At 39.6% G+C, this 18,105-nt stretch overlaps 1 protein-coding gene across 10 annotated transcripts in view; it reads left to right on the plus strand.

Moving 5' to 3' along the window:
- Positions 1-18,105, plus strand: part of TOP6BL (TOP6B like initiator of meiotic double strand breaks) — a 92,538-nt gene that overhangs the window by 59,665 nt on the left and 14,768 nt on the right. For all 10 annotated transcript variants that reach the window (XM_073809212.1, XM_073809220.1, XM_073809214.1 and 7 more), the window contains 5 exons: positions 1,665-1,816; positions 5,188-5,334; positions 9,426-9,547; positions 11,606-11,716; positions 15,235-15,333. In XM_073809212.1, coding sequence (XP_073665313.1) covers positions 1,665-1,816; positions 5,188-5,334; positions 9,426-9,547; positions 11,606-11,716; positions 15,235-15,333 — 631 coding nt within the window. The remainder of the gene's footprint in view (positions 1-1,664; positions 1,817-5,187; positions 5,335-9,425; positions 9,548-11,605; positions 11,717-15,234; positions 15,334-18,105) is intronic.

The raw sequence follows: 18,105 nt of genomic DNA on the forward strand, positions 1-18,105 counted from the left end.
TGGATCTACTCAAATAAAGACGAGCACTGGAAATCATAACTATTTGGGTAGATATAAAAGATTTTTGCCCTATTTAAAAAACCTCTTCAAAAGATAATTGACTGTTCAAAAATATCAACAGTGTGTAAGACTTACAACATGTGTAGAAGTAAAATGTGTGACAACAGCACTAAGGCCAAGAGGGGAGAAATGGAAGTACATTGTTGAAGGATTCTCATACTATACATGTGTGAACTGTTACAGTATCACTTGAAGGCAGACTGTGATAAGTTAGAGTTGTATACTGTAAAGCCTAAAGCAATCCCTAAGTTAATACCACAAAGAGTTATAACTAATAAGTCAGAAAAAGGGATAAAATGGAGTTATAAAAAATACCCAATCCAAAAATAGAAAAGAAGAAAAAGGAAATAAAATACAAGGAACAAATAGAAAACAGGTAACAGGATGCTAGATTTAAACTCAGCCATAACAGTATTCATATTAAATGTAAATAGTTTAAACAACCCAATTAAAAGACATTCACACATTTTGACTCTTCGGATATTTCACTCTTATTCTGAGTCTGCAGCACCTAAAATCTCCCCTGGCTCTAAATAGTGAATGTGTTGGCCTTAGCTCAAGTGTTAATGCCTTCTTGGATTTGTGATGGAGACTTCATTCATAGGCACTGCCTCCCTTTGCTCTGTTGTGACTTTCAGTAATGCCCCAGTCCCTACTGGGTAAGGATTTTAATCTTCACACTTAATGCCTCATGTTTACCCTATGAAAAAGAGGATGAAAACAGAAAGATACAGGACAATATATATTCTGGTCTTATTAGCCTTGGTTCAGGGGACAACAAAGTTTAGGCAGTGGTTCTTAACTGGGTGATTTTGCCCTCAGAGGACATTAGGCAATGTCTGCAGACATTTTGATCCTTATGACTGGAGGGAGAGGTGATATTGGCATCTAGCGGGTAGAGGCCAGGGATGCTGCTAAACATCCTACAATGCACAGGACAGCCCCACAATAAAGAATCATCTGGCCCAAAGCGTCAACGTGCCAAGGTTGAGAAACACTGGGTTACAGGGAGGGTGAGGGTAGGAATGAGAAGTCAAGAGAAAGAAACCATTTAAGGGCCTACCTTCCTTAGTCTTGGTTAGAGAGTAGGTTGGAGAAGGTGAAGTGTTTCCCTCTCAATCTGAATATACTTAAATACTTGCTGGGAAATATTCCTTTGTATATACTTTCATTCTAGCATGTATCATATCATATTACAGTTTACTGGTTTTTACATGTATCTCCCATACTATAAATATAACTTGAAGGTAAGTATTAAATCTGTATATTCATCTTTATATCCCCAGAACTTAGTACAGTGTAGTGTTTAGCCTGTGGTACCATTCAAACCTATGATTTAATGAGTAGGAGAGTAAATAAACAAATTGTCCCAAAACTATATTTGTAGCTCACACTCATTAAACCCAAAATAATTCCTGGGGATTCTAGTGGATCTATCTCTGGCACCTCACACCTATCCTTAATGTGGAAAAGGCTTAATATGTAATCGCCTAGCACACTAGTTTATTTCTGAGAGTGTGAACCAGCTCAGTGTTGTGTTTGTTTTATGCATATAAATACAGTTATAAAAAACTAAAAATTTGCAATTTTCTTTAGCAACTATACATATTTCTATATGGACCTTCAGGTCTGCCTCTGATATTGCTAAATCCGGAGCAGCCAACTTCTACTATCTTCAAAGATACCTCGTATTTCATTAACTGGAAGAAACACCACTTGTGTATGGTGCCCAATTTGGATTTCAATTTAGATAGAGGTAAATCTCCCTCTCTTTGTTTGCATAGGAATAAAGAACTCTGGAGAATATTAGAGAAATGCAAGGAAATATAAATAGCAAGTGTATATAAGAATAAGACCGGGCTTCCCTGGTGGCATAGAGTCCGCCTGCCGATGCAAGGGACACGGGTTCGTGCCCCGGTCCGGGAATATCTCACATGCCGCGGAGCTGGGCCCGTGAGCCATGGCTGCTGAGCCTGCGCGTCTGGAGCCTGTGCTCCGCAGCGGGAGAGGCCACAACAGTGAAAGGCCTGCGTACCGCAAAAAAAAAAAAGAATAGGACCTAGTGATCTGATGGCTTAGGTTGGGGGTTACAGGTGGGAGTCTGGCTAAGTTTGAGATTCCACATAAAGTGAGTCAAACAGGTGTCAACAGGCAAAGCCCCATCAGAGCCTAACCGTTCTGGCATTACGTGTTGATGCTGGTTCTCCTCATTCCTACTGCCTTCTCTATTCCTGGCCCTCTTGATGTAGTCAGTGGGCCTTCACCTTCCAGGGACTTGTTCAGAGGGTTTCTATTGTACCTTAATCCATCAACTCTGGGGTTTTAGAAAGGTTAGTAAAGTTGCAAGAACATCTTTGAACTATCGTGGAAGAGAAATATTTCTCAATGAAATGAAAAAATCCATATAAAATTACTTAGAAAAATTGTAATACTACGTAAAAGCAAGGCAGGAGTATAAACCATATAGTGATAAACCTAGGAAGCTGACTGTACTATTCATATAGAGCCTAATCACATTGGCTTTGGGTGAATCATACTGAAATTGGATGCTTAATAATTAGACCAGCAAATAAAACTGAGAAATAGGAATATGCAACCATGAGCTGATGTCTAGGAGCTTTATAGTCTTGAGTTTGACTGTTGTTAGCTAGAATCCTTTGAAATTTAGAAGGCAGTCTGTTCAACTGGATCCTGAGGAAGTTCACCAGTAGCGAGGAGGTATTCTAGAGTTGTGACTGGTATGAGAAGATTGAAGCCTGCCAGTATAGGGAAGTATTTCCGGGGGAAAGATAGAATCTTCATCTTGGAAGTAGGCCTCGTGGTAAGACATTTTTTCTTGAGTAGGTAGTTATTCCAGAGGGCGGAATGAAAGGAGGGTGTCCTTGGGCTTCTGGAGGTAAGTGGTTTTGTGAGGAAAGAATGTTTGGTCTTAATAAGGCTGTGGCCACAGCTGTGGGCTGTGGGCACTTATATGGGGCCAGCAATGAGGGTGAAGTGCTTTCCTTGCTCCCTTGGGTAATGGCTGCTTACCGTACCACCTGGCCCAATGAGGGGGAATACCTACTACTCCTCTCCCCTGGCAAACTGTGGAAGATGTATTAAGAGAACAGTGTCCCCTAATGGCTCTGCTATTGTACCAAAGAGAGCCTTTTGGAATTGGTTTGGCTTTTATCTTGGGGGTGTGTGTGTGAGTGTCTGGGTACCTGAGTCCAAATCCTGTTCTCTCTTCCTGGTTTTAACCCTCACTAGGGAGGGTCTTAGTAACTTGAATGGTGATTCATGTTCCTCTGAAAGTGAGGCAAGCGAATGTGAGTGAATGATATGTATTATTGTCTATTACTGTTATTTGTTTAAACTGAATTGGCTATTTAGAAACTGAAAAAAATCCCTGAAAACATCCAAGATGGGACTCTTCTGACGTTCTAAAAACTGGTTTTTGCATAGGCCTTAGAGGAAGTTAGCTTTCTAGAAGGAATTGGTATTTCTCTTCCTGTGTCTTTGAGATGTTAATAATCTACCTGGGCTCTCAGGAACTTTAATTACCTGTGATCCTTGAGAGTGAAGAAAAAAAAAAAGACCTTTTTAAACTCTAGCAAGAAAACAGTGAGATCTCTGTGTCCACATAAATAAATGTGTGTCTATGTGTACCTTATAAAGGGGTCTCTGCCTCCAAATGGCACTGCCAAGATTGGTTTGTGGATGAGCTCTGTTTAATTGGCTCAAGAGAAATTAAGCGCTCATATAAACTCTCAGAAATATAAAAGAAACTCCAGAATGAATTTCAGTTTCACGTGATATGGGAAATATTCAGTACTGAATGGATATCTGGTATTGAAGCTAGCTTAAACTTGTTGGTTTGATTAATATAGACATGTCTTTAGAGTCATCAGTGTTAAGTATAATACTTACACCTAGGCTTATTTTGAGGTCAAATAAGACCATATTATATCTGTTGCAAATTTGTCAGCAAGGAAAATATCTTGCTATGATGAAATTTTAAGTAAATGTAAATAAGATAAGAGCCTTTAGGTAAACTCTATAGGAATAATTATGTTTTGGGAATGTCTATCTAGAATAGTTTCTCCAGATTTTGATAACCATGTTCTGCCTGCTGTCTGCCACACACAGTGGGGTATCACTCCAGGACCTTGCTTCAGACATGTAAGATCCCCCTATCCATTAAACCATTGATGTCACTGAAAAAAAAAATATTAATTTTTGGTCTTAACAGATGGGATGTCATGCTATCAGGATTTTTTAAATCTCGAGGGCTCTCCATATCTCCTTTTCTCTTCCATTTTTATTTTCATGCTTTGTTGATTTCCTTCATTTTTTGCCAATTTGTGATGCCTAAACTTGCTCAGTTAATTTTGGAAATGAATAGCATAGAAAATGTCCGCACATGTCACCTTCCCTCATTACAGAACCAGGATCCACATGGAGGTGCTTCTCTATATGGATCTGGATGGAATTTAGGACTATAGTGATTATATTCTAGAAAAAGACCATAGGGATCAGATTACTTGGGAATACAAATATTATATAGCACTGTGGTTAAGAGCACAGATTTTGGGGTTAGTCTAAAACAGTTCCACCACTTCCTGTCTCATGTTGGGCAATGTATTTAACCTACCTGTGCCTCTCTTCTTGCCTGTAAAAGAGCATAAGAATATGTCCCATACCATAGTGCGGTGAAGTCTGAATGTTGAGATAATACATGCCAAGAATTTAATGTGGTACGTGGCATGTGGTAAGCATTCAATACAAGTTAGCTGTTATCATTACTCTTACTAGCTATACCTACTTTTTACTAGCCTCTTATTAGTGATACCTACCTTAGAAAGTTACATGAGGAGTGAATGAATTTACTGTATAATACTTCCCAGTAAATTCTAAGGAATGCTGTTTGGTTTGCATTTTATACACCCAGTTGTTATTTTGATGTTCTTCCTGTGAGTCACTATTATTTACTTTTATCATGTGGGTAGAGAAACAGATTCAGGAGGAGAAGGGAGTGTTCGAATTTAGATTTATCTCAGATCCCTCTTTGTTTGAGGTATAGGTTCTTTATTCACTTAGCATTTTGAGGGCTTTACTTAGGATACTCTGTAATATCTTGTCCTCTAGATTTGGTGCTTCCAGATGTGAGTTATCAGGTGGAATCCAGTGAGGGGGATCAGACTCAGAATATGGACCCCCAGGGACAAACTCTGCTGCTTTTTCTCTTTGTGGACTTCCACAGTGGATTTCCAGTCCAGAAAATGGAACTCTGGGGTAGGTATAGGAGAGTGGGGCTGCCAGCTTGGGTGTGCTTAAATGTTAAGAGAATAAAGAAAGGAGACTTTACATGATGCATAAATCTGAATAGATGTGTTTCTGTAAAATAACTCATTTCAATGAAAAACCTTGCTTAAATAAGTTAAAAAAATTATATGCTCTATGCGAAAGATCTATATCTTGAAGCGTCGCTTAGATGATGACATTCCCAGATTTGGTTGACCAGAAATCAGCAGACACTTCCTGTTGGTTCCTCCAGAGTATATTACCTTAGATGGGTAGTTCTCAACCTCAGCTGCACAATATATTACCTGGGGAGCTTCTAAAAAATGCCCAAACCTCACCCCCGGAGAGATTTGGATTTCCTTGGATTGAGGTGGGCCTCAGGTATCAGTATGTTTTTAAAGCTTTTCAGGCTTGAGAACTGTTCACCACCCTACTGCTTTTCCAAGTGGAATCAAGAAAGTTATCAGTTTTACTTGGCCTTAATGCAACATCTCAGATTGAGCACGAGGTGCTGTGGGAGTACATTGGTATGAATGGCTTTGTGTGATTGCCACATCAACCTCTGGAAAGGGAGAAATTGTCCTTGTTCAGGCATACAAATACCTTTGGCCTTTATCTAGCAGATAGGTGATAACCTGTTATCAGAAGGTTCTCTCTGTTAGTGGTAAAGCAGTGATTTCACTGTTCCGTGGTCTGTGAAACACACGCATCAGAATCACCTGGAGTATTTGAAAATGTGCAGCTTCCTGGGCAAGGATTAACTCATTGTTTTGCTAATGTAAAAATCTGGTATGGCTCAAGAATATGCATTTTAAACAAGATTCTCAGGTGATTCCTAAACATAGTAAAGTTTGAAAACCACTGAGTATGAGAGTTGGCTTATGCATTTTTTTTTTTTTTTTTTGCGGTACGCGGTCTCTCACTGTTGTGGCCTCTCCCATTGCGGAGCACAGGCTCCAGACGCGCAGGCTCAGCGGCCATGGCTCACGGGCCCAGCCACTCCGTGGCATGTGGGATCTTCCTGGACCGGGGCACAAACCTGTGTCCCCTGCATAGGCAGGTGGACTCTCAACCACTGCGCCACCAGGGAAGCCCAGCTTATGCATTTTAATCCAATAAAGCCTGAGACATAAATTTAAGTGTTTCTCAGTGCCCTCCTAAACTTTGAAGGAAGAAGCAAGAAGTGGAGCTGATAAATGTCTGGGGGAATGTTCATAAGCCTTCCTTTTGGTGTTCCTGATATGTTTCTGGGTTATTCTTTCTTTGTGGGCGACTGTTTTTTCTTGGGACTTTACTCTCTAGGCATTCCAGTGCTATTTGGTGTGGCCCTGCTTCCACTGAGTCATAAGAGAAATGAGACAGCTTACAACACCAGATCAGAAGACCTCACATTGCTGCCAACTATTTGTTGAACCTGTGGGATTCTTTTCTACTGCCAGCCTTGCATGCCTTTCCTACCTTTTTCCATCATGTATATATTCTTTAGGAGAGAAGCACTGCTTTCCAGGGCTCTGGCTTGTAACCCTTTTATTTGAGGAGCTGGTGTTCTCTGGTGCCCCACTGTTCCATTCATTAAGGCCCTGGAATGGGAACATAGAAGAGACTCAAACTAATGAGGCTTCCAGCAAGGAGGTCAAAGGTGAGAATGCCTAGGGCTATTATCCTACCTGTGCTGGCATGGACAAAGACTCAGAAGCAGCTTAGTATGGTGGAAAGGACTTCAGGGTACAATCAAGAGACCTGGGTTTAATTTTAGTACTGCTACCAAATTCCTTAATGATTTTTTGGAAAGCAAGTTGCATAAATCATCTGATCCTTCCTTTTCATATATTTAACATGAGATTGTTAGACTAGGTGCTATCAAAGGCCCTTCCAAGTCTAAAGACCCTCTTAAGATGTAAGATCTGCTATCTTTGGCAGTTTTTTTTTTTTTTAAGGTTGGTCTGCTAGAGGGAGCACCATGTTCAGTCTTCCCTAGGATGACATAAAATCTGGTACCACATTCTGAATCCTATTAAACATACTTCCTCAGAAACCAGGGTTACTATCATTATTATAATACTGTGATAGTTTGTACACCTCGTTTAGCTTGACTCTGAAGGCCTGCAGCATCTCAGGTAGTGGTACTCAGTACTGGATTAAACAGAAATCCATCACTGCATTAGTAAACATAGTAGTTATCTTTTAAAATTTCCTTATACATCTGAGAGTTTAGGACTAGCCTTTGAAGAAGATGCACTGTAAGGGTAGGTAGGTATAGATACATGGATACAGATATATGTAGTAATTTTATTTTCTTTTCCCCCTCTTCTTTCTCAGATCCTTGAAAGCTTTCTCCAGAGCTCCTTTTAGGAAACAGCTTGTGCAGAACTACAGTCTGTTTCCATGTGTCTTAAAAAAGAAAATCACTTAATTGGCCTTCTGCCTACCTTGTCATGGTAACTTTTCTATGATTAACTCATTTTGCCACAGTGTTAAAGGCATCTGGTGGTATCAGCAGTTTTAGGGATGAAACTATAGCTTTTTAATTAAATGTCTGCTTTCAAAGGGGCTTCAACTGATTTCTTAAGGCTATTCTTAGGACCAAACTATAGAAAATAGTAATCCACATGATATCATAGCAATAGCGATATTTTCTCTTTGAATATTGCAATGTACATTTCAAAACACTTTATATATATTATCCCAGTTTATCTGCACAAAATACCCATGAGAGCAGGTGGTATAAAGGCACTTTCTGTACTAAAATGAGAAAAGTGAAGTGACTTGGTCACTATTAGTTGATAGTAAAATTGATGCTAGAATCTATATTCTCTTGATTCCAGTTCCAGACCCCTTTTGAGCAGAGCAATTCCTCCCCTCCCTTCCAGGAAAGCATCATGGTACCTTGTGGTAGAAAATGTTCCTTCTGACTTGCATTTTTTTTTCTGACTTGCATTTTAATTGCAGCCCTGAGAAAAGCCAGCCAGCTTTACCTTTGAACAGACCATACAGGGAGTAGAAAAACACTGAAAGAAGAAAGATTAATTAAGAAGCATTTTCTCCAGGTGCCCCAAAAAGTAAATTTGTCTTCCTGTATTGGTTGTATCAGGATCATCAATGCTGGCATATTGTTTAATGACGTATTTTGCCCATCAGTCTCACGTGTTAGCTTTTCTGAAGGATGCTGAGCAGTGGTGCCTATGGTTACTTTATCAGAGATAGTCCCTCATTTAAAAAGACCTTATACCAGCAATTCTCAGATTGTGAGTTTTAACTTTTTCTTTAAATAAATTTTTTTCATTTATTTACTTTTGGCTGCATTGGGTCTTTGTTGCTGTGTGCGGGCTTTCTCTAGTTGTGGCGAGTGGGGGCAACTCTTTGTTGCGGTTCGTGGGCTTCTCATTGCGGTGGCTTCTCTTGTTTCAGAGCACAGGCTCTAGGCACATGGGCTCAGTAGTTGTGGCACATGGGCTCAGTAGTTGTGGCTCACAGGCCCTAGAGCGCAGCCTCAGCAGTTGTGCTGCACGGGCTTAGTTGCTCCACAGCATATGGGATTCTTCCCGGACCAGGGCTCGAACATGTGTCTCCTGCATTGGCAGGCGGATTCTTAACCACTGCGCCACCAGGGAAGCCCTTAACTTTTTCTATACCACAGCGTATCTAAAAGGATTGATACCCTGACAGTAGCAGTGGCTCACCATAACAGTGACGCTCAAATAGGAACAGAGTAGAGTTAGACATACTCTCCAGGAGGTTTTTCCTTTCCTTTGGGAGCCACCAGTGTCATTATTTATAGTATTTAGCATATATTTCTGTTTCTGATGTGAATTAAACAGGATCCCTCATTTGATTCTTCAAAAATAATGTCATTCTTCACTTTAATTTTAGTGAGCTTTCGTTCATTTGTAAGTGGGAATTGGGTAGGTTTGTAAATTGCTGGGGGTTTTTGTCTAGAAAAGTAATTATCTCTGGATAGGCAGAAGTGGCTTCTTTTTTCAAGTGGCCTCTTTCCCATTCTCAGCCCTGATTCACAGCATATGAACAGCAGTCTTGAAGTGGTCATTCTCACTCAAGGTTACCAACATTTTCCCTCCCCTTAGGAGTCCACACTTTGCTCACAACTCATCTCAGTGCCATTCTCACGGAGAGCCACAGTGTGGTGCAAGATTCCATCCAGGTCGCTGTGGACCAGGCCTTGGAGCAGCATCACCACGCTGTCAAGGTAGTAAGAAATTCACAACTCCCTTTCTCCTTTCTCTAAGAAAAAGATAGAGTATATGGCAGACAGGGCCTGAGAGCCCTTCCTCCCTGAATGCTTCTTCCTCTCTTTGGTCATCTGGGCTGATCTTTTTAAAAATATTTACTTATTTGGTTGTACCGGGTCTTAGTTGCGGCATGTATGTGGCATCTAGTTCCCTGGCCAGGGATCGAACCTGGGCCCCCTGCATTGGGAGTGTGGAGTCTTCACCACTGTGCCACCAGGGAAGTCCCCACCTGGGCTGGTCTTATAAACTGCATCTAGCCTAGGAACTTGGGCTTTAACTTAGATGGGTCACTGTAACCAGCTTGCTTAGTCTTATCTCCTAGTAGGTGAGTTTGAATAAATATGGGCAGAACAGTAGACCAGGGAAAATGACTGATAACATACCTCTTTTCTTTTCTTTTTTTTTTGAGTGTGAACAAATTTTATTTTTTTTGGAACACGTGACTTACGATGTGAGTGTGTTTTTTCACAAGCAAAATGAGCTTGGTTTTGCCTGCCTGTTAGTTTGTTTTCACCACTCCCATTATACCAGGGGACAGGAAAACATTTATAAAAGAGGAACAGTAAACACTGAACCCAGGACACTATATTCATTCTAGGTAGTTTTACACCTTGAAGTATTTTTGTATATTAATTTGTAGTGTCATTAATGTCTTCTTCCCTCTTTCACACATTGAAGTGCTATATTATTGACTATAAGTTCTGGATAAATTGAAAGCACATGCATGCACTTGGCCTGAAATTTTTTTTAATTGAAGTATAGTCAATTTACAATGTTGTGTTAATTACTGCTATACAGCAAAGTGATTCAGTTATACATATATATACATTCTTTTTTTATATTCTCTTTCATTATGGTTTATCATATGATATTGAATATAGTTCTCTGTGCTATACAGGACTTTGTTGTTTATCCATCCTATATATAAAAGCTTACATCAATGTATATCTTTCTTATCTATATATTTCCCCTTCCCACACATGTGTCTAGAGCTGCTGTTTCACTAAATCTTACATTCTTCCCCCATTTCCTAATCCTTTATAACATCACTTTGTCTTCTTACCTGACTTTTTTTTTTCTTCATGATTCAGGCCAGAGGTTTTTTTTTTTTTTTTTTAATGTTGAGCGTTCTTTTAATTTATTTATTTTTATTTTTGGATGTGTTGGGTCTTCGTTTCTGTGCGAGGGCTTTCTCTAGTTGTGGCAAGCGGGGGGCCACTCCTTTTTTTTTTTTTTTTTCTTTTGCGGTACGCGGGCCTCTCACTGCTGTGGCCTCTCCCGTTGCGGAGCACAGGCTCGAGACGCGCAGGCTCAGCGGCCATGGCTCACGGGCCCAGCCGCTCCGCGGCATGTGGGATCTTCCCGGACCGGGGCACGAACCCGTGTCCCCTGCATCGTCAGGCGGACTCTCAACCGCTGCGCCACCAGGGAAGCCCGCGGGGACCACTCTTCATCGCGGTGCGCGGGCCTCTCACTGTCGTGGCCTCTCGTTGCGGAGCACAGGCTCTAGACGCGCAGGCTCAGTAGTTGTGGCTCACAGGCCTAGTTGCTCCGCGGCATGTGGGATCTTCCCGGACCGGGGCACGAACCCGCGTACCCTGCATCGGCAGGGGGACTCTCAACCGCTGCGCCACCAGGGAAGCCCCTTACCTGACTTTTTGAATCCCTCCATCCTGTGTACTTTTGGTAACACATTTCTTACTTCATATGGCCTCCTTTTCAGGGAAAAGACAACTATACTAAAAGAGTAAAGCTTAAAGCTTTTTGTTTTTTAATAATAAATATATCTGTTTTGTTGCTCAGTGTCTTACTGCGTGTCTTTTCTGAATGTATCTACGTCAATAAGTCTAAGTGTCCTTTGTATGTCATGATCTCAGTAAGTATTTTTGGTGGAGGGGGAAGAATTTTTGAAATCCTGCTCTGACTAAAACCTTTGGTCCCTTTGGGATTATCTGAACCAGCAGTTTGGTATTATTATAAACTGCAGCCTCCCCCTTCCTTGTTTTATTCTCTAGGCTCATCAGAAACTACAGGCCTCACTCTCAGTGGCTGTGAATTCCATCATGAGTATCATGACTGGAAGCACCAGCAGCAGCTTCCGAAAGACATGCCTCCAGACGCTTCAAGTTAGTAAGAGATTGGGGATGCTTAAATGTGCCAGGGTTTTAATGACATTCTACTACCTATCTTAGTAATATGTGCAGTGCTCTTAGAAACCTTATTTACTTTGATCCTCCTATGATTCTACATAAGTAAGTGTTTTAAGAAATGTTTGTTGAATGGATAGTGATGTATATACTATTTTATAAATGAGAAAATGAGTTATTTAAAATTTGTTTCCTTTCTATCATACAGGTAGTTATAAGCAGAGCTAGGATTAGATCAGTGATTCCCAGTTTCTTATTGAAGAATGTTCTATTACCTCATGGCAACAGAATATACTGAAAATAACTGAGCAACCATAAGCATTACATGAGTTTGGCAGTATGGAATAGTGTAACAAGGTTTGGAATCAAAGGCCTGAGTTCAAATTTTGGCTCATTTGTTTACTAGCTAGGTGGACTTAGGCCTGTACTGAACTTCTCTGAGTTTCATCTACAAATTAGAAAAAAATAACAGTACCTCACAAGGTTATTATGAAGTTGAGAGCTAAGTGTGAACCTGCATAACACATTGTAGATTCTTTTTTTTAATGCTAAAGTTTTAATACATTTCATCTTAAATTGTCTTAAGTAGTATGCGATGGCTAGTATTTTATTTTATTTTTTTGAATTTTATTTTATTTATTTTTTAATACAGCAGGTTCTTATTAGTTATCTATTTTATATGTATTAGTGTATATATGTCAATCCCAATCTCCCAGTTCATCCCCCCACCCCCCCACCCCTGCTTCCCCCCCTTGGTGTCCATACATTTGTTCTTTACATCTTTGTCTCTATTTCTGCCTTGCAAACTGGTTCATCTGTACCATTTTTCTAGATTCCACATGTATGTGTTAATATACGATATTTGTTTTCTCTTTCTGACTTACCTCACTCTGTGTGACAGTCTCTACAAATGACTCAAGTTCATTCCTTTTTATTACTGAGTAATATTCCATTGTATATATGTACCACATCTTCTTTATCCATTCGTCTGTCGATGGGCATTTAGGTTGCTTCCATGACCTGGCTATTGTAAATCATGCTGCAATGAACACTGGGGTGCAATGTCTTTTTGAATTATGGTTTTCTCAGGGTATATGCCCAGTAGTGGGATTGCTGTGTCACAGGGTAATTCTATTTTTAGTTTTTTAAGGAACCTCCATACTGTTCTCCATAGTGGCTGTATCAATTTACATTCCCACCAACAGTACAAGAGGGTTCCCTTTTCTCCACACCCTCTCCAGCATTTGTTGTTTGTAGATTTTCTGATGACGCCCATTCTAACTGGTGTGAGGTGATACCCCATTGTAGTTTTGTGTTGCATTTCTCTAATGATTAGTGATGTTGAGCAGCTTTTCATGTGCTTCTTGGCCATCTGTATGTCTTCTTTGGAGAAATGTCTATTTAGGTCTTCTGCCCATTTTTACACATGGTAGATTCTTAATAAATGTTGGTTTTTTTCCTTTCTTCCTTCCAGTGTGTGCTGACCAAATTATCAGAGGGATAACACATTCTTTCCATGTCACTTCATTTTTTTGTACTTTTTTTCTTGAAAAGATAGTGTAATATACATAAAATTTAAAATAATAACTAATAAACTTTATCACTTAATTTTTGCATATTATCTCATATACATTATACTATATAGTCATAACCAAAGTATTTTATATTCATATATAATTTGACCTTTTCCCCTATTTCAACAGTCTTAAAATTTGTATTGGTTAACCAATATTCACCTATATTAGTTTAATCTAATTTAATAAACCATTCCCCTAATGACAGACATTTAAGTTGTTTACATTTTTTCTGCCAACAAATAGTGCTTCAGTTAATACCTATATGTGATCGCTTGCTTCTTTTGAATTATTTCCTAGAATAAATTTCTATAAATGGTAATGGGTCAAAATGTATAACACCTTTATAATCTAGTGCATCTTCTCACAGCTTCAACTTTCTGGGTCACATGGGTAGCACAGTGAAAGTCAGCCCTAACTTTCATACTAACTGGCTATGAGATCTTGGGTGGGTCACCTCTCCTTTTTGAATTTCAGTTGTCTCATCTATAAAATTAGTGTGTTCATCCCCAAGTTCCCCAGGGCTGCTCCTTTATAGTCAGGGGTAGCGCCACAATTTTGGGGGCCCTTGCAAAATGCAAAAAAGGGGGGAAGCAGTAAAGTTAGTAAAGTATAAAGCTTTTAAATTTCTTCTGCAGTTTCATTTGACTTGTCTGGTGTTTTTTATTTGCTAGTTAATGTTCTAAGTAAAGAAAAATTAAAATTTTACATTATTTGTATAAATTTTATCATTCATTTTCATTCTGTGTGGTGCCAGTTTTAAATGCAAATATAAGAGCATTTAAGTGGTATGTGGCATTACTGAAATTATGCAATTTATATTTCATTGCTCGAGCATGCATATGTATTTTGTTCTAAATAGAATTATGGAAAGCTGCATGAAACTGTAACTGAGCAGGAGCCTATGGGGCCTTTCCTAAAGGGGGAGACCCCTCCACCCGTGTCCTCTGCTTTAGCTCCTCTCTGAGGTACCTAGATAACAGTATATGATGCACATTTCCTGAGTTGTTTTATATATGTTTTAAAAACCCTCACCGAATGGAGGATTCTAACTACTTGATGACCATGAGCAGTAGCCCCCAGACCTACTGGAGCCTGAAGACTGATAATGTTAACTCCTGTGACTCCACCCTGTTACCTTACCATCCACCAATCAGAGAATTGTGCATGAGCTGATCACATAACCTGAGACTCCCTCCTTCACCTGGCCTTTAAAAATACCCCCCTGAAACCCATCAGGGAGTTCAGGTTTTTTTGAGCATTAGCTACCCTGGACTCCTTGTATGGTGCCTTACAATAAACACTGCGCTTTCCTTCATGACATACATACATACATACATAAAAATAAAATGAAATGAAATTAGTGTGTTGTATTAGGTGATTACTCTGGCCCCTTTTAACTCTAATATCCTATCAATACAATTCTATACTAAAAAGTAGAGGCTGTTACCCATTTCTTAATGGATGCAAACTAAATTACTGTTCCCTTCCTCCCTGAAAGATTTATCTGGGGAAAAGTTCCTATATCAGCCTTAGTTGTTCAGTAGAACCTCTGCTCTTTTGGAACTTGTTTTAGAGGAGAGCAGTTTATATAACCTCTTCACGAACAGATGGATCTCTGGGATATTTATCTCCTATGGAGATAGGAGAACAAAGACCTTGTTTGAAAGACCTTGCTTAGCTAACAGAAATTGGAAGATATATGGGAGCCACAACTACCTGTCTCATGTCAAGTATCCCAGACCTTCTTTCTACTTATCCTGTGTCCACAAGAACTAAGGAAACTTCTAACACAACATGAAGGATGTCAGTGGTTTGCCTTTCTATTAGTCTCCATCTCTCCCAATGTAAACTTCCTGTGGGTACTTACCCTTTGGTTGCCAGTACTGGAACTCAACATATTCTGTCTCTGGCCCATTTTAGGCAGCTGACACACAGGAATTTGGGACCAAGCTGCATAAATCATTTCATGAGATCACCCAGAACCGATTTCTTCACCACTGCTCACGTGAGGTGAAGCAGGTAAGTGTAAAGTAATAATAGGTACTTTGGTGGAAATCTTCCATATTGATGTATGAGAACCCTGAGTACACAATGGGTAGGTGTAGTACTTTAGACTGCACAATCTGAGGTTAGCCTTTTAGCAAGGAAGCCTATGGTTTAGAAAAACTTTATGGAACATGGTATTACATAGAGGTTAAGAGCATGGTTAGAGATGTCACTTGAATTCCATTTCTGCCACAAACTAGTTGCATGGTATTATTATAAAAGCTATTTATTCCAAGTCTCAGTTTCTTTATCAGTAAAATAAGAATGATGCACACCTAAAATGATCATTGTGAGGTTTGAATAAGATAATGTAAGTAAACTGCTAAGCACATAGCTACTTTTATGAGGATGATGATATGATGGAATTCCTATGTTTAGTTTTGCCTAATGAAAAACATACTTTTATCTATTTACCTTTTTGGATGCTGGAGATACAGAGTTGCATTAGTTGGGGTCTCTGCCCTCATGGAGGTCAGATAGTTATAGGCTCCTCTAATGAGTGAAGAGAAATCATAACTGGGAAATTTTATGTATTTCCAGATTCTGGGTGTAGGTAGTAGTAGTGTTTCAGCTGAAGCCCACTTTTCTGGCTCTCTTGGCAACCATCAGCAGGATCGACTTTTCTGGAATTAAAGTATAAGATGAGTAAATAAAAGAGATTAAGAGGGAAATGATTATACAGCGGCTTCTGGCCAAGATAGAGTAACAGGGACCAGATTTACCCTCCTGCCTGAAATAACCAAAAATCTGGACAATAACAAAAAAAACCAACAACATATGAAACAATGGTTCTCAAGACATTGGGCCTCAGACAATGGACGGGATAGTCATTCCTGAGAGATGGAAGACAACGAAGTGAGCTCTATGAATGCCATTGCACACTGCTTAGAGAAAGTACAGAGACTGTGGAACAGGGAGAAGGAATCCAGGCAGAGCCTCATGGTGTCCCTGAGTTGAATAGATGAAGCTAGGAACCCAGGGATGCTAAGGCAGGTTAAGCTTTCAGGGCAGAGTACCAGAGAAGAGGGAGCTGCACAGAGAGAGAATTCTGGAGATCTGCAGAGGCTCCTCTCTCTGGTATTCAGTTGAGTACTGATCAGCTCATTCATGTGAAGAAACTGTCCAGGTAAAGAACCACTCAGAAGGATTACAGGGGACAATAGGCAGAGTTTACACAGGGCTGGGAATAGTGCCTATTTTCATCAACCAGAGAGCAAAGTCTCATAATTTATGGAGCATCAGGTAAAATACTAAGAATAGTCTTGCCTCAGAAATGGAAAAAAATTACATCTACAATAAACACTCCTTGGTTCTGCCTAACAAAGCTCAAAAGCAGAAGCAAGACCTAAAAGGATCAGGTGGTTTCCAAGTAATTCAGTGGCATCTCAGAACAAAGTTCAAGAATATTTATAAGAATACAAAAATATCCAGCACCCACCAAGGTAAATTCATACTGCCTTGAATCTAATAAAAAAAAAAACAGACATGCTAAGAAGCAGGAAAATACAACCCACAATGAAGAGAAAACTCAATCAATTGATCAATCCATCAATCCAAACTGATCCAGAACTGACATGGAAGATAAAATTAGTAGACAAAAACCAGTTATTCTTATAACTGTATTCCATATGTTCAGGAGACTAGAGGAAAGATTGAACATATTCGTTAGAGATGTGGAAGGTATAAAAAAGAAACAAACTTTAAGGTGAAAACTAATGTCTCTGAGGTGAAAATTATACTGGTTACACCGAATAGTATCAATAGCACATTAGACACTTAAGGAAAAACACGTAGCAATAGAAACTATCTGAAATTAAACACAGAGGGGGCTTCCCTGGTGGCTCAGTGGTTAAGAATCCACCTGCCAATGCAGGGAACATGGGTTCGATCCCTGTGTGGCCCGTGTGCCACAACTACTGAGCCTGTGCTCTAGAGCCCGTGAGCCACAACTACTGAGCCTGCATGCCACAACTACTAAAGCCCATGTGCCTAGAGCCCATGTTCTGCAACAAGCGAAGCCACTGCAATGGGAAGCCTGCACACCACAACAAAGAGTAGACCCTGCTCACCGCAACTTGGGAAAGCCTGCGCGCAGCAATGAAGACCCAGCACAGCCAAAAATAAACAAACAAACAAATAAATAAATTTAAAAAATTAAACACAGAGGTTAAAATAATAATAGACCATTGAGCATCTGTGAGTTATAGGACAACTTCACATAGGCTAATACATGTATAATTAGAGAATCTGAAGAAGCAGCAGAGGCAGAAAACATATTTGAAGAAATAATGGCTGAAATTTTTCCAAATTTGATGAAATCTATTAATCGTACAGATCCAAGAATCTCAACAAACTCCAAGCCTAAGAAGCAAAGGAAACTACACCAAGGCACATCATAATTAAATTGGTTAAAACCAGTGGTAAAAAGAAATCTTAAAAACAAACAGAGACAAAAAAAAAAAAACCACCTTGTTATGTAATAACAAGGAAACAAAGATAAGGATTACAGCAAGTTTCTCATCAGAAACCATATACGCTAGAAGAAAATGGAATAACATCTTTATAGTACTGAAAAAAACCTGTCAACCTAGAATTCTTTACCCAACAAAAGTATCCTTAAAAACAAATATGAAATGAGGACTTTTTATGACATACAAGAGATGAAAGAATTCATTATCTGCAGACAAGAAATATAAATGTAAAAGAAGTCCTTCAAGCAGAAGATGATACCAGATGGAAACCTGG

This window comes from Tursiops truncatus, chromosome 8 (assembly GCF_011762595.2).
Source record: "Tursiops truncatus isolate mTurTru1 chromosome 8, mTurTru1.mat.Y, whole genome shotgun sequence".
Lineage (NCBI taxonomy): Eukaryota > Metazoa > Chordata > Mammalia > Artiodactyla > Delphinidae > Tursiops > Tursiops truncatus.